The 17,032-nt window shown below is 42.3% G+C and overlaps 1 protein-coding gene across 11 annotated transcripts in view; it reads right to left on the bottom strand.

The window, feature by feature from the left end:
• Positions 1-17,032, bottom strand: part of nav1a (neuron navigator 1a) — an 81,216-nt gene that overhangs the window by 21,162 nt on the left and 43,022 nt on the right. For all 11 annotated transcript variants that reach the window (XM_031844435.1, XM_031844434.1, XM_031844436.1 and 8 more), the window contains one exon: positions 1,608-1,746. In XM_031844435.1, the coding sequence (XP_031700295.1) occupies positions 1,608-1,746 (139 nt within the window). The remainder of the gene's footprint in view (positions 1-1,607; positions 1,747-17,032) is intronic.

Below are 17,032 nucleotides of genomic sequence, written 5' to 3'. Positions count from 1 at the left end.
ACACACACACACACACACACACACACACACACACACACACACACACAACTGTATTGGGAAACAAGGTGTATTACCTTGATCCACCTCCATGTGGAAATGAGGAAATCTGGGTTTTTGTACCACCTACACACACATCACGTTCTGGCTTTGATTCTCTCCCTCTCTTAACCATGTCTTCTTTGTGCCCCCATCTCTCCTCCACCCTCATATCCTTGTTAAGTATATTATGCAATATGTGGGAGCGATGAGGAACGCATGTAAAGTCAGAGCTGCCTTTGAGGGAATTAAGATCAACAGGAGTCGGAGGGAGTCGGAGGAGTGATAAAGAGGAGAAAATGGAGACAAAGAATTGGCTTCAGGACACAAGGACAAAGAGAAACCGATAAAAAAAAAGAAAGCATTGGTTGAGAACGGCGAGAGAGGAGGGAGCCATGTGTATTAGGGTGCATGATGAGGTGATGGTTGGTTGCCATGGTAACGATGCCATGTGGGGGGTAACGGTTGCTATGACTCCTGCTACTAGGCGTGGGGAGAGGCGCACCGTTTCTTGCGGCTCGCTGGCCCGGATGCAGGACTACAGATGGCTGTGTGTGTGTGTGTGTGTGTGTGTGTGTGTGCAGATGGCTGTTCTAGACCTGTCCTTCACTGTACAGGAGGAGACAAAGGACCGCACTCTCAGCATCCCCGCACTTCGATTGCCATGGTTACGCTGATTCCCTCGCTCTCTCTAACTCGCTCCGTCTCTCGTTGTCTCTCTTTCTCTGAGAGCCCACTACATCCGTCGCATGAACCACATTGCGGAGGTGTGACCTACATCAGACGCACACATTGTCTGGAACCCATACAGCTAACGATGGACCTTAAAGAACCTCAAGCAGAGCTGCAGAGAGGATTTTAGAAGCACTGAGGATCTTGAGTCCCAAATCCTCCCATCCCCACAGCAAATGATTAAGATCACAGCTTCAGTGCTCCAGTGCTTCAGTCAGACTCATTATACTACTGAACTGGGTCAAAAATGACTACATCAGTCAGCACATCAGCTATATCAGGCGAGTGAAGTCCTGGCTAGAAAACAACTTTTGACTCAATCACAGCTTGAACAATAATAAAAGTCCCAAACCTCTGAAGCAGCAACAACAAGGTATTATGGTTTGTATGGATCAGTGTAGATTAGTGACCAACAACTATCTATGGCCACACTAGATCATTTTCTATATTATACTTTAATATACAAATTACAATTAACAGTTCAGCTCTTAATGCAGCTTTAAAATCCCAACAAAAGACCAAAAGGGAGCATTTTTGAACAATGCAGCTAGCCAGCATGCAGTGTGTGTGTGTGTTGTAGTGAACATGGATTGCTGCAGATGTGTTAAATATCATGGGTGTCCATAGAATACTTAATCAGGCTTTGTCTCTGATGCCCATGTCCTGCTGCCTATCGTGTGTATGTGTGTGCCCTCCTTACACCGACAGTGTATGACACATCATTCAGCCCCTCATCAATAGCTCACTGGATTAACAGCTTAATCAACACTACTGTAACCTACACACACTGCTAATGCATCTGTATCTTGTGTGAATGCTGGTGTGTGTACGTCACTTACCACTATGGCTGAGTTTCTGCGGGAGCCGATGGGTGTGGTAGGAAGGGAGTTGAGAGTGGGACTCGTGTTGAACTCTTCAGAGCTCAGGTTGTCTGAGCCGTCACTCAAACCGCTGCTGATGGAACTGCTCTCATCCCAACTAAAAGACACAATGACAAAGAAGATGTGTCAGATAATATTCATATACCAAAGCAGGCTGCTTCTGCAATCATCATGGAAATACAGTGGAGTAAAAAAAAATTATTGAGTCAGCTGGAATGAGTTGCAATTGAGAGCTCGTGAAAATTTGTTAGCAAGCAAAATACAAAGTCAGGCAGGTAAAAGTAATGAAATGAATTGGCTAAAAGTAAAGGGGAAGCAATAAAAACAGTTTAAAGTAAAAGATGGTTGACATAGATATCGAAAAGTAATTTCTAAATAGTTCAAATAGTTCGCTAAATGTAAAGAATATGCAGTCAAATAGTTAGCTTAATTAATGGTTACCATAGATAGCTCCTGCAAACATGATACAGTTGTACGGGTACGTCTTAAAAATAGTTAAAGAACAACTGAATACATTAACCACATCTTGTAGTGAGGAGAAAGATGTAATGTCCTACCTAACATATTTGCTATCATCCTTCATCAAAAGTGTCATTTCATAGACTACATCAGTGTGTTAGACTGTTTGTGTACTGCAGTAATTAGGTTAACAGACAGATGGTAGAGCTGCGGTCCTATTGTCGGGGTGAACAAATTTGGCCAAGTGGTTGAGATTGCCGGTTGGTAAACCTGAGTTCAAGCCCAATTGCCATCAAGCATCTACCTTTCTGAAAGTGTTCTTTACCAAGACACTGAATCCTTTCCCACCCCAAGGGTGGACAGAAGCTAATTCTGTTTCACATACCACCTCACGCTCTCTTACCCAAGAATATCTGACAAAAACAAAACAATCTGCGGCAACGAACTGGATATCTCCCCGAGGTTATACACTGCATGAACTATGAAAGCTCCACCAGCTCAGTTACATCGGCTCACTTGGCTCCATGTCTTCCTGTTTGTCTTTTGATTAAATATTCATAGACATAGACCTCATTTAAAACTCTGCCTGCACTATATACTTAACTTTCACACTGCATAGGATGCGAACACTTGGCAAGCTGAAATTTGGAGCGCCCTCGACATCATCCTAACCCACGCACATGCAAAAATAGCACTGAAGAACATATACACTGATGCATGCGCCCCCGAGTGCATGCAGTCTGTGCCAGGACTGTGAAGTCTGTCCACTTGGCACACATCTGCCTAGCCAATTTTCTTTTCCCCCTCAAGAGCAATTGTTCTGAAAATCCTCCTGTGATATACAGGATGTGGATGTTTCTACTGTGGTTACCTCTGAAAATCTAAAGCAATAGTATCGATAGACATAAAGCAAAATCACACTCAGATTATCAACAAACTATGATGTTCCATGTATACCAAAAAATGTTTTATGTTACAGGGTTGTACTTCTACGTACCCACTATTCCTCAATCTTCGCCTCAATCTTATATCACTCCTGATATTTGACAGCCGGAGATCATACAGTGCATGCTATTGAGTTAACTAGATCGCACCATGGTCATGGTCTCTTGTGTGGTCTACCCAGGAACTCGCTGCTAGAATCTAAACCCCAACCAGAAGAGATCACATTACTCCAGTTTTGTGTCTGTCGAAGGCTATTGATACACTTGTGGCTTTCAAGAATTTTTTTTAACATTCCTGTTTAATCTGGCTTTTCATTACTTTTTCTGTTTTTAGGTATTTTATTATTCTATTTGAGCTTATTTTCTTCCCTTGCCTTTCCATCGCCATTTCAATCACAGTTTATTTCTGTGTTGATTTTTGTCTTGCTGTTTTATTATTTAAATCCTATAATGTCCTTTGTCGACTTCAAATACAATTAGAGCTAATTTAATTTTCTGTATGTGCTTTTTAACAAACCTCAGAAATGCAGTTGGATGGGTTTTCCAGCGGAGAAAAGGTGATTTGAGCCCTTTAATTTATAATACTTGTATCTAGTGGCTGATTATATAATTGTCTACTGTGTCTATTGACAGTGGAGAAGATGGTATCTTTGCCCCTTTACCAATATATTTCTCCATTACCTGTATGTTGGATGGCACAATTCAAGAGATTCATTTTGGGATTTAAATGTAACCAATTAACTGTGAGGTGTGTTTGTGTATGTTGGTGCACATCCACATGTGCTTGAATATGTTAAGTGGGTCATGCTTAGGAAGTTAGGGGGTTGGGGTTTTATCTTATTAGGGTCAATAGGTTAGACGGATATCGTACTATACTGTGAAACAAGTTCAGAGGGTGGGGCTTGGCTAATGAGGTCATGTATACTGTGGCACATTGGAGGACAGCGGCGGGCCTTCCGGTTGGGTGCCTGTATGGGTCACACTGTACCCTGGGGGTATTGAGGGTGGGGATCAGGGGGAGAGGGGACGAAGGGGAAGACCTCCCTGGCTAGCCCGTGAATATGTAGACACAAAAAAAGAGCAGATGAGATTTTACATCTGAAGTGGCTGTCATGCTGCCTTGTCTATATGCCAGAGTAGGATTAAGGGCAAATTTCAGATTGGGTCAGACATATCCAAAGAGATATATTTCCGATTTTCTGGAACTAGGATGTTATACTTCCACTGGATTCTGATGTATTTTCATTTGCTACAGTATAGTTTTTTATTCTCAAAACAATGGAGAACACCAAAAACAAAAACATTTCTGGCAATTCCAATTTTGATTATTCATGTTTTGATTTGAATGTTTACACTTTTTCCATTCACCATGAGCTCATAATGTTTTTTAATTCATATATGCAATGAGACTTCTGATTCCACAATTTGTTCCACAACAAAATATGCCATTTTCAGACTTAATAAGAGATTTAGCACTTTAGTAAGAAAGATGTTGGTCTTCCATATAAGCTCATGTTGGATTCCTGTTTTATACCAGATTTCTATTCACTCCTTGGGAGAAAAATGCACAAAGGAACTATTACACTTTGAACTCATCCAGAGTGGATCTATATGAGCATAATACTTGTGCATATGATGTTCATTTCTCATTGAATAAACTTATTTCTGGAAGATAAACCTCTTCCAACACAGCTGTGGTTTTATATCAGCACCTCTCTGAAGCAACACCTTTCTCTTCATATCCTGTTATTCACTTCAAAGCTATCTGGGTGTCCACCAGAGCTTTTGTGAACGATAAAGCGCTCTCTGATGAATAATTCAGACCTGATAGGAAACAGAACAAATACAGTGGCTGCTGGATTAGGTGTCACTCAGCCGACAGGAACCCTCAGACGAAAATTAAGAGGTCAGGGGTCAAACATCATGTACAGCACAAGCTAAATGTGTGAATACTGGATATGAAAAAAGAAAATTGAGTATAAGAAAAAAATATTTGATTGAAAATCCAAAATCTACCAGACAAGGGGGAGACCACTAAAGGCTGCTTAGATGAGACTGAAAGACGCCTAAGAGACTCAGAAAGTAAATGAGAGCTGAGAGGACATGGCTGCCCGGAGGAACATAAGGTATTGTACAGTTATGTGTCTGAATTTCAGTGTGACTGTCTTGGCAATGATTTGATCCGCAGAAATGATGTTCAATCACACTTCAATGACCCACGCTTCTCAGTTCTGAGAGTAGGAAATCTTTACTCAAGTTCCAAATCTTAAACGTTTTTTTGTAAAATACTGTCTGTCCAAGTTATTCCAAAGGTTTTCTGGTTGAAAAAAATAACTTTCTTATTTCCAAGCCAAAACCTGATACCCTCAATCAGTGTCTGCCAATATATACGACTGCACCAGATCCACCGTTATGTCGTCCAGCTTCGTCTACAGTCCTCCATCAACACCCCTTGGTGAGATAAAGGGAAGCTTGAAAAGAGGGCGACGAAACACGAGGATACTCAAGAGAAGAGGATGAAGTGGCGTGTGGGGAGAGAAGAAAGAACTGAAATGTCAAACATGAAAAAGAGAGAGCTATAGTGGAAAGAGAAGTGCTCTTGATGACACAACATCTCAACATCTCAGGACACGATGAACTCTCTCAAGAGGATCGTCTCTCAACTCTCCCTCAAAACTTCCAACTCGTGTACTCTATCTCAATCAGCTCCATCCTTCCTTCCTTCCTTTAACAGCAGCTTCTGAAACCTCCTGTTATAATCTCTCCTCACTCCGCCTCGTCTTATTCATTCTTTAGCAGCAGCTGCAGAGACCGAGGGATAATATTAGCACCCAAATCATCTACATCCCCCCTTTCATAGATTAGCAAGTGTCTCACTGCAAGCACCCACTTCCCTCTCACATTGATAGTCATGTAAATCAGCCAAACCTACATTATAACTTCCTCTAAAAAAAAAAAAAACACCAGCCAGCAATAGTACTTTAACACATACATCATTGTAAGATGTTTTCAAAGTACAGGGTGGAAATAAACCACATCTATATGCCCTGTGGATGTTAAATATCAATGGTCTATTGTGACTTTAGACCTGGTCTCAAGCTACAGAACCCAGCTGGAGGGAAAGGATCAGGACACTGACAAATGGAACCCTATGAGTGTAATTTCATGAGCAAAATTAATATCAATGTTGATTCAATTTAGGCTGCAATAAATGTCAATTAATCTGAGCAGCGCTTGATTAAACTCATTCTTCACCTCCACCTGACCGATGATTTCTTTCTGTGCACCGTGCAATATGCAGCCTCTCAGCCACATGGACACATTCTGTCATCCAGAGGCAGCGGCACACAAGCGGTTTCCTACTCTAAGAGAAGCCACAATGAGTCCAGAGCAAACTTAAACTACGTCATCTCTCAGAAAGTGAGAACGTTTAACGCAAGCTGCAACATTTTTCAAATGGTTTGAATAGTTCATTTTAATTTTGCAGATTGATAAAGGTCATGGTGGTTAATACAAACAACATCGTCCTTTCACAGAGACATGATTTCTTTGTTCCTTGTAGACTGCAGAGAGGACCGGCACACCCACACAAACACTGTGCCTCACACACTATCAAGAGAACAGTTGAATAGGCGCTGTTGAGCTTAATAGTCAGCTTTTATTAACAGACATCTGTGTTCCTCTACTATTCAGACTATGGAGCTAATTGCTCTGATCTCAATGTGAATGGTCTTTTTTTGCTGCTCATTATGAGAGCTCTGCACTCCCTTCTCGCTCCGTCTCCTCTTCTCTCCTGACCTCTTTAAGGTTGAGGGATGGGAGAAAGAAAGTGAGAGCAATCCACTAGATCCAGAAGGAAGAAAAAGCCACAGCAAAGACAAAGCAGCTTTGCCTGCGGTTTGTGGGAGCAGTGCTTGCTGTGAGTTGGAGTCTTGCCAGCCTCAGGGAGCAGACTTAACAGTATTGGTTGATAAGCTGTTCCATCTAAACAAATATCAGTTAAAACTGCATGGAGGCCATTTGGAGGAATGCGATATTGAAGCTCTCATGTGTTGGGGCGAGTAGAATTTTTGACTTTGCTGCATGATCAGAGGATGGGTAGTGAATGTGGAAGAAGACAGACTTACTGTCCTACACAAAAAGAATATAAAAAAAAAAAATGTAAGTAACTACCTAATCAATAGTTAATGCACATATAGATAATGTTAGTGCACTTATGAAAAGCCTGCCAGTGAACAACAGATCAATAAAAAGGAGGAACAAATTGTCATTATCAATCTTGTTTTCTAATTATAGCTCACTTTGCAACAATGTCAGAATATTCCAGCGTACCAGCAAGGTGAAATGATGCTGAGTAATGCTGTTTGTTAGACCTCAAGGATACACATGCATTTTGGTGAGGAACATTGAGTGTAGCGTAACTTTTGCTTGTTTACCAGAAAACTTTTTAAGGTGGCGACAGTGCTAATGCAATCTGGCCAGTGTGGCAGAACTTAGTATTAGACCTGTTGGATCATAGTGGAGCAGATGAGATGAGAATATAGAGGACAGTCTGAAGGTGTTAGCTAGTCGACAGAGTTTAAGGAAAGGCCGGCCGCAATGATACAGGAACAGAGGCATAAAAAAAGGCTCAAGATAATGTGCATGATGTCACACAAAAGTAATGGTGAGATGAGTAAACGGGTTTAACTCTTTGTACCCTGATGGGGTTAAACAAATTTTATACAGGGTGATATTTGGACACAGTGTCTCTCACTTGTGTAAAAGAATGGAAAGTGTTTCTGCAGTCCTACAATGGACAGGAACTTTCCATTCCTATTAAAATCCACAGTGTCACATGGCAGAGCCCAAAATGGCTAAATCAGACGGGTTCCTGGTTGAAGTGATGCCTTTTCAGGCAAATGGAAAGTAGGGCACTGCCAGACTGGCACTGGGCAGTCGGCTCAGAAACCGGAACGCATGAAAGGGCTGCTGAAGTCATTAGATCCTTTAAAGACTGAAGATGTGAGACTGTGACTGGTGCTAGAGATGACAATTTGGTGAGATGCATTGTCGGTGCTTATGTATCGGTCTGTACAATTCAGTGTTTGCAGATAGATCTCAGAACCGCTTGAAGAGGCAGAAAACAGCAGGACAATCACTCTTAGTAATGTGAGGGACACCGAGAGGACACATCTGCCTATACACACATAAAAAAAACAAACTGAAATACACTCCTCAACCATTGCACCACAAAAATACCCTAATTCATCTTACAGCAAGTGTATGAATAATGTTATTTAGTTTGACAGACAGAATGAACTAAAAAATGAAAACGAAAATGAGAAATTCAACAGCAACATTAGAACTTGGTGTCTGCTTCAACATCCTCTACAGGTGTCAACCTAGATTCATAAAAACAGGATGTGGGATGACAGTTCTCACAAATACCCACAGTGGCACTGGTGTAAACACACATCCACACTCACAAAACTAAATGACTCATTTGCAGGGGGGAGAAGCATGACTGACACCCATCATCATGCGATGCTCCTTCTCTCCAACAGTCAGGGCGGCACTGACCATCTGCAAGACTGAGACTTAAATGCAGAAGAGTTGATTTAGAAATTCAGAAATTACATAATCTATCTATAATCCAATCTATGTGCATAAACCGGCATCAAATATGTGTGGAGGAGCATTCACCTGATAAGATCGAAAGAGAAGGTGAATGTGGCTTATGTGCACAGATGGCTAACAATATGGGTCCCTGGACCGCTTCTGCAGTTTATCATCAGGAGAAAGACTAACAGACAGATCTGTGATTCACCTTGGTGGCTTATAAGCACATAGCAGATTGTCCAACAAAATCATTATTTTCCAATGAAATGGAGAGTAGAAATAGGAGCGGTTGGGATGTTATGTAAATATTCTTCCTGGCTGGATGAGCATCGAAAACATTCTGTAGGTTGATTGTTTAAAATGCATAGATTTTCCATCACCGCCGCACCATATAGGGCCATGAAAGAATTCCCTCTGCAGGCCAAGCCCTTATTATATCTTGAAAGCCTCAAACTCTGACACACAAGGTAAAGTTAAGACTGCAGACAGTAAAACTATGTCTACAATGATCATGTTATATATTAGCTATCTGTGATTGTACTTCAGTTGCAGGCGGATTGATTCCATGTGTCATGTCAGCTGCTTGTTTCCATAAAGTATCAGCCATCTGCTGCGCTGGAGTCACGGTATGTTGTTATAAGAGAAACACTGCTATACAGGCTGGGCTGACCCTTAGCTTCACTCATAAATAACCACTTTTTAACCATGACGTGTTGTTGTCTGCACTTGGGGCACTTGTAGGGTAATTAGCAACAAATCTCTCGTTAATAATGGGTTTTAATTAGCCACCCAATACAGGTTCTCTGCTGAGTTGGTTTGTATAACACTAACAGTAAATCATTGACAAGACCTAATTAAAAACTACATTGTGCAAGCAGCCATCCGTTGGGTACACACTAAACAGAGAAATTAATTTCCTCTTCAGTGTTTTTTTATGATTTCCTCCCCGTCCTATTTCCATGCTGTGGAATGGAACAATGTGTAATGGCTGCTTGGACAGTCTTTTGTACACACACACATGCACACACGCCACATGCAGCAGTATTTGAGCATTACAGGGGATTACAGAAAAGGCTGGAATTAATGGGCTCGTAATTACTGCTAATTCCATCTGCCAACAGGATGAGAGCAGACCAGGGGCCTCAGCTAGCGGTCCTGTAAGTGTGTTTATATGTGTGTGCCGTGGTGTGAGTCCAAGGAGGGAAGTAGGAGGTCACATCCCTAAATGGCCATTGCTGTTGTGCCTTTGACAGGCATATCTCTGACAGCCATGGCCTAGGGCTTTAGGACACAAATACACACACACATATACACCCTCACAAACACATCCAGTGCACTAAATTGCCATTGTCCCCTGGAGTGAAGCTTGAATTAGCTGTCAGAAGTGTGTGATGTGAGTAGCTGGTGGGAATGCTAGCTTTGCTCAAGTCGCTGCTCTGCTGAGGGTTACACTAAGCCAGCCAGGCTGCGTATTACTGACTTTAAGGTACATTATTCTTCCAAGGTTTCCTTGCAAAGACGGGGACACATTCTGCAAATGCTTGGGGCTTTTTGGATGGAAAGTTAAAGCACTGAAAAGGCACTCAGATGCATCAGGAATCCTGGTCAGTGAAATGTTTTTCTGAGTGTGGGGGAGGTGGAGAGAGATGGGTGAAAACTGTACAGCTTAAGAAGAGAAAAAATTGCTCCAGCTAAATTCTCCCCGGACAGCAAATTTATCTCTGAATCTCATCTCTCCTCCTGATCTCTCCAGGGTGGACAGACGAAGTTTGCTCAGAGTTCAACACGTCACAGCTGAGAGCGGACTTGGCTCTGAACTACTTCATCCCGGTGAAATGAAACAGGACAGAAGAAGCAGCGGAAGGCTCCAAGCTTCATATAAGGAACTTTAAGCGGTGAAATACTCTTGGAACCAAACATTGAGTGACTGTTGATCACGCTGACGCCATCTGGGTCATCTTGATCTTCTACTATCATAAGCCCCAAAAAGGCAAACAGTAGTAGCTGGGAGAGGTGTGGAGAAGATTCTTCTTTGTGTTGTCTTATTCTTACTCAGCTCAAATAGGGTCAAAGTTTAAAGGTTACTGCCCCTCAGGTTAAACAACTGATGCAGGGCTTTGAATGCAGCCACAATACAAACAATGCCCTTTGAACGCATTTAGCATGCATGAAAGCATCGCTAAATAGAAATGGAAGAAAACTTTCTCTCTACACGTCACTCTCCAAGTGATTTTATGCCCTCAGTGTAAAGAGCATGAGAACTCAGGTCAAAGCATGTTTGATTTCACAAGACATTAAAATGTCTCAGTGTGTTAGGTGGTGACCAGCAGAGCTCTTATATGACCCAATAACCCTTGACCCCCAAAGTACCCTGAGCCAAGGTCCTTTTGTTCTCTACAAGAGAGCAGGAAGCAAAAGAGGGACAGCACTCCTGGGACAAGGTGGAACAGCCTTTTATATCACCTCCATAAGTAGTTCAGTCTGGGGTGCAGTGTGGAGCGCTTCCCAGCTACAACTCAAGGGCTAAAAACTGAGGAGGAGCTAACAGGGGGAACCCCGGCAAGCAGAGGCCCAGGGCAGGGGTTGGATCCCGGGGTAGAATTTCCTCAGGTCTCCCTCCAGACATGTCAACGACAACAAGACAGAGTGAAATATGACACAGCTAACCTGTTGGGTTTTGGGAAGGGCAAATGTTGCACGGAAAATTTTGATAGGATGGTATTCACTTCTAGAAATGAGGATGCTGTCAATGTTTGCAGCACTGTAAAATGCATCACAATAGGGAACTATCTCCCTCCAACACACACTGTCATACACACATGCATGCAAATATAGCAGATTAGGGAACTATGATGTCAGCATTATGTGAGCTGTGTTTAGTGCTTGAGTCACAACAACTGCTCCGTAAATTAATAACATTTCAGGGAGGCATCCTCTCCCGACACAAATAATTATTTTTCCCTCCTCTGCCTTCAACGTTAAGGTCAGTGCTGTATCTTCTAATGACAACAGCTACTCAACTAATGCCACTAATGCCAATGATTGTGTGTTAATCTACCAGATTAGTACGGACAACAGCAGTCAGTTTCCACATTGCTGTGAGATGTTAAACGTGCTGACTGGAGTGGATCAGTGGATTGTCGGCTGATGGTACTTAAGAGTCAGTTTTGGGGTAAATAAAGAGTGCATAACCTGAGATGGACAGAAAGAAAAAGAGAAAAATAGAGAAAGCAAAAACGTGTGAATCAAATGTGATTGCATAGCTTTTATTTTAATCAAATCAAAGAGGCTACAGATCTGAGTAGAACACCACTAAGCACCTGCCAAAGGTTGTCCAAACACCACCTGAACAAAAACGAATGAAAGACCCATTGACTGGAGCAGAGATACTCTTTCACTTCTTCTGGCTGAGATAAAGCAGACAACTATGAAAACACACATATTACTCCCATGCTGTGGGGTGGGGTGGGGTGGGGGGTACAGTTAGGACAATGTATGTGTGTGTTTCAGTGTGCATTCGTGAGCACATGTGGTGGTGACCGACATGCCCTGGGGGCGCACCCTGCAGGAGCACGCACCCATCACCTGCTGTCACTCACGACACACGAACTCTGGTCATGCCACTTAAAGCTGTTACAGTGAGTTTGGGAGACATTCTTTAGCCTCGGGCTGCTCAAAACACACACACTTCACATTCCAGCAAGTGTATTCTGGGGTCCCACTCCCTAATCCTCCCAACATATGCAAACGCACACATGCATACCATCGCATGAGTGCACAGACACACAAAAATAAAAAGACGGATCCAGAGGTTCCAATAAAACCAAAATGTGCAGCCTCAAGTACGTTGCCAATCGTCTCAATTTCAATTTATCTCAAAGAAAATTCTGAAAGTTTCAAAGCAGGACATTGAGTTTTCTTTACACACTCTACATTTCCTAGAAAACTACTTTACTATCAGGTGAAAATAACATCCAGAGGTTATTATTCTCCACGGCCATTTGAGGTTAGGCTTTTAGCTTTCTCTCTCGTCCCCAGCAAGCCTGTTAAGGTGCACTGTTGTCTGGCTGTAGGTCCTTCTCTAGCTTCGATGTAACAGAGGAACTCACTAAACCACGGGGGTGCCACCTCATGAAAATATGAGCTCTGTTTGTGAACACAGACTCCTGTGTGTACAATAAAAAAAGAGTGCATGTGTCTTAAAAGCACAGGTTACAAGCATCTGTTGTTTCGCTCTCAGGTGTCTCTAATGACCTTGTTGGCAGGGCAAGTAAAACGTGTTCACTTGATTGCAAAACATCAAGAGTCAGTGGCCATATGAAATTACTCCAGCCGTATGTTTTTCACCATTTTGGCCTTCCGTCTACATTGATCTGAACTTTTGGCCACCAAAAATTAAGGCATTTGTGAATAAAACTGAAAATGCTGGCAGTGTGGAGTAAATAAAGAAAAGCTTTTGTGAAAATTCCAGGCGAAAATTGTCAGCTGCTGGATCGAGTACCATGCACATGCCCAGTAGAAGAGATTTAAATGTTTTGGATTACTCTGCCGTTTCTATGTGAACAGGACTTTATTTTGAAACATCCAAAAACATGCCTGTGTTGGTAAAAGGCGTTCAAAACTTAATTTGTGTTTTCAAATGTATCTGCATGTGTGTGGACATGTTTGCGTGCTGAAGATTAATAAAAACCTGTTCATGAATCATGAGGGTGTGACAACAATGCCAACAGGCCACTGACCCTCCTAACTCATCCAGTGGCTGAGACAGCAATGTGTGTTTCCAAAGCAACTGAATCTATCTTTAAACCTGAGCCCTTGACTCAAGCATGACGGACATTTGTGTGTTTGTGTGTGTAAATAACAAAACACTTATTTATTAATATGTAAAAGGTAGAAGACATGAGGGCTGTCAGCCAACAGGTGCCACCTGACAAACATTTCTCAATAGCGTGATGAATGTTCCATTTCACTACCCTCCATCATACAGATGGATATAATTATGATATATTAATTAAAAACATTATGGATTTCACCTTTAATTACCATGCTGGGTCTCCAGTGAAGCAGCTGATGGCAGAAAGCTGTTCAAGTAATCAACCAATCAGAGGTGCACTGACCAACACTTCCCATGGACGACTAAACGATATCAGCTACAACACGAGCCTGGTCTGCATCACAGTAACCGTTGCACCATTTGTATTTAATCAAAATAAACCGAGAGGATTTGGGCGTGACTCGCACTAATGAGTGATGTCACCACATCGTAAATCAGCTATTTGGATGGAGGTTGTGTTGTTAATCAGGAGTGGACCAAGATAGGGGTGGGCCATGCAGAGCTTTTTGTATATTGTTCAGATGACAACACACAGGGACAGACAAGTTGTTGTTGGATTGCTTTCAACATGACTAATAGAGTTGATCAAACCTCTGTGTTGTCTGGAACTGGTTAGCTAATGATGGATGTTTAATGTTTATTTATGCACACACATATGGTGACACAGACCACATGTGCAGAGTCACACACTTGCTAATACCACGCCTGGCCTCCATCATATAGTTTATCTGTGTTTTTGACAGAGGGTCCATTTAAGCACATGTGTTCGACTAAAACACGCAGATAAATACAGCCTGGCTGGTCCCCAGGGTCTCAAACTAAAAAAGTATGTGTGTGTGTGTTTCAGTGGTTTAGATGGTGAAAGTGTTTGTGTCTGTTGGGTGTGCGTCTCATGCCCCGATATCAGACCACTCTGCCCTAATGGGTTTACATAAAGAGTCGATGGATGCTATAGTGGTCAGTCAACCAAAAAGAGCAAAGCTGACCCCCACCCCCTGAAAACCCTCCACAGAGACATAATCAATAAAAGCATCTCTGTCCCTGTTGTCTTAATGTTTTTCTAGAGCAAGTCAACGCCATGATTATTCCTACAGAGAACAATATAGTTAATTCTTAATAATAAAGATAATTTTCAGGATCTTTTTATTCCACAAATACAAGTAATTTATAAAGGTACATCTCCTCAGTCACCATCAACGACGTACTTATACCAGCTGACCTATATTAGCCCACGCATTGAGACATACAATTAGATAATTCTCACATGGCGTGGGTATATGGTGCCGCGGAGGCTTGCTGCTGTTCACCCAATCACAGCATATATAGCCAATACCAGGAGAAGGCGTCGTTCAGAATGTAGGTCAGCCGTTCAGAATGCGGTTCGGTCCTGCAGCGGATCAATGCGAACACACCCACTCACATGCATACATGCCTCTGCCCTCCAAGCAGCATACCAGTTGTCATCGCATGCAGCTTAAAACAATGGGCATCAGAAATCACAGAAACACTCCATGCACACACGCACATTATGCGCGTACACATCCACATGCAGCATTCAAAACCATTGGCACTTTACTGTTCTCATTAACTTAGATGATTTGCAGTAATGTGTTTCATTTGATGTGGATTCCTTTTCGGCTGAGGCAGGAACATCATCCTGCCTTATAGACGCTGCTTAAATAGTCTATATACAAACCCGACATAAAAAGAGACAGTGCTGAGCCAACATATGGCTTTGCGCATTGAGGTCCGTGCCTATATGCTGAGTAGACTATAGCTCCATCTATACACACACCAAAGGCCTGTTCTTTACTCGGCGTCTAGATTAAGATATATTATCATATAACCACCCAATATGAGCGCACGCCTGTCACAATAATGAAACGTGCCACCATGCAGCTGTTGGAGTTTTATCAATGAGACGTGCTGCTGCTTTTTACGCACTGGCTCCGCGGAGCTTCTACAACCCATTCACCACTATCAGATACCTCACGTTTGTATGGCGTGAAGATCATCAAAAGCATTGTCGCCAGTGTGTCAATTAGCTTTTCATCCGGCATTCTCAGTCACATGCAGGCTCTGGTCTCATCTATTACCTTGACAGAAAGTGCATTGTCCTCGCCGCGCGCTGCGGAGCCGGGAGCTGCAGCATTTTCCCGTTCAGCACGCGCCCGCTCATTCTACAACCGTCCAGCTTTCACGCCGCTTTGTTTCCGTTTGGCATATCCCGGCCCTGAAGCAAGAGAGTACACGAATAGACCGGTGCTTTCCACCGCTGGTAACCGGGGAACCGCCTGTAAGAGTCAGCGGCGTTAACTGACTGACCCACTCCCGCAGTGCCTCCACTCTAACACACACTCTCTCTAACACGCACACACACGTTCACGGAAGAAGGGAGGGAGGGAGGCGATGAGCAAGGGAGGGAGGCATGGCTAGAAAGGCAACACCCAGAATTCCTCCTCCTCCTCCGGCCCCCGTTTCGCTGATCGCGACCAGCTGTGCCTTTCCGAAAAGCGAGACTTTAACGCGCATCCAGCCGCAGGATAAAAAAAAAAACGCAGTCATCATTCTCTAAAAAAAGGCCACAGCTCAAAGACATTTTCACACTCTTGAATCTCCAATCAACACACGAGACAGCCTACTGACAGCACTCACTCAACCCTCTGATACCAAGTCAACGCTGGCTTTCATTCATTCATTTTCATTTTGTTTTACATTATGCAACAGTGGTAGAAGAAGTGATTGGATCATTTTGTTAACTAATAATTATGAATAGAATGAAGATGTTTCACTACAAGTAAAGCCCTCGCATTCGGAATAAATGTACCGAAGCATCAGAAGTTGATGTACTCATTAAACAGGATTGCCCAGAATGTATGATTGGATTGTTATCACTGATGCACTAGTGTATAATATGGTACCACTTTTCAACCAGGCACAGTGTTTATAAGTGGTACCTATGGCTTTACTAATGGTTAATAATTCCTTCAGGCTTTATATCTGTAAAAAGAAAAAAGTTCAGGTTGCCAGGTTGTGAAAAATGCTTTTGGCTGAGATATATATCCTCCTTTTCCTTTTTAGCTCCTTAATCCATAACTTCTGTAAAATAGCTGCAGAGTATTATTACAAGAGACCTGATGACTTATTGTGAAATGAGTAGATCATTAGTAATGGATCTATTTAATGCTATAATGGATGTGGATCGAATTTCGACTATTTCTTATGGTTGGATACGTCAAACTGTGCCATGAAGCATTAGTATAAAGTGGCATATAATGGATATACTAGAGTGATGTACTGTAAAATCTCACTACAGTACCCAAGTAAATACAATTAATAACTTTCAACCTCTGTCATAACATTAAAAGCAAAACTTTAAATAATATGGGCTTTATTATGGGGAGACCATAACAACACATATCTCTGAAATAAAACAAACTTTGATTTACACAATACTATCTTTCAACAGTTGCCCAGTGTCCAGGAGAAATGCTGGCTAAAAGCCAATACAACGATGGTATAAATTGAACTAGTTTAGGATGTAA

The sequence above is a fragment of the Anarrhichthys ocellatus genome, unplaced genomic scaffold (genome assembly GCF_004355925.1).
Source record: "Anarrhichthys ocellatus isolate YVR2014 unplaced genomic scaffold, GSC_Weel_1.0 scaffold5, whole genome shotgun sequence".
NCBI classification, from domain to species: domain Eukaryota; kingdom Metazoa; phylum Chordata; class Actinopteri; order Perciformes; family Anarhichadidae; genus Anarrhichthys; species Anarrhichthys ocellatus.
The sequence above is the reverse complement of the archived record's forward strand: the minus strand, read 5'-3'. Positions and strand labels throughout refer to the sequence as shown.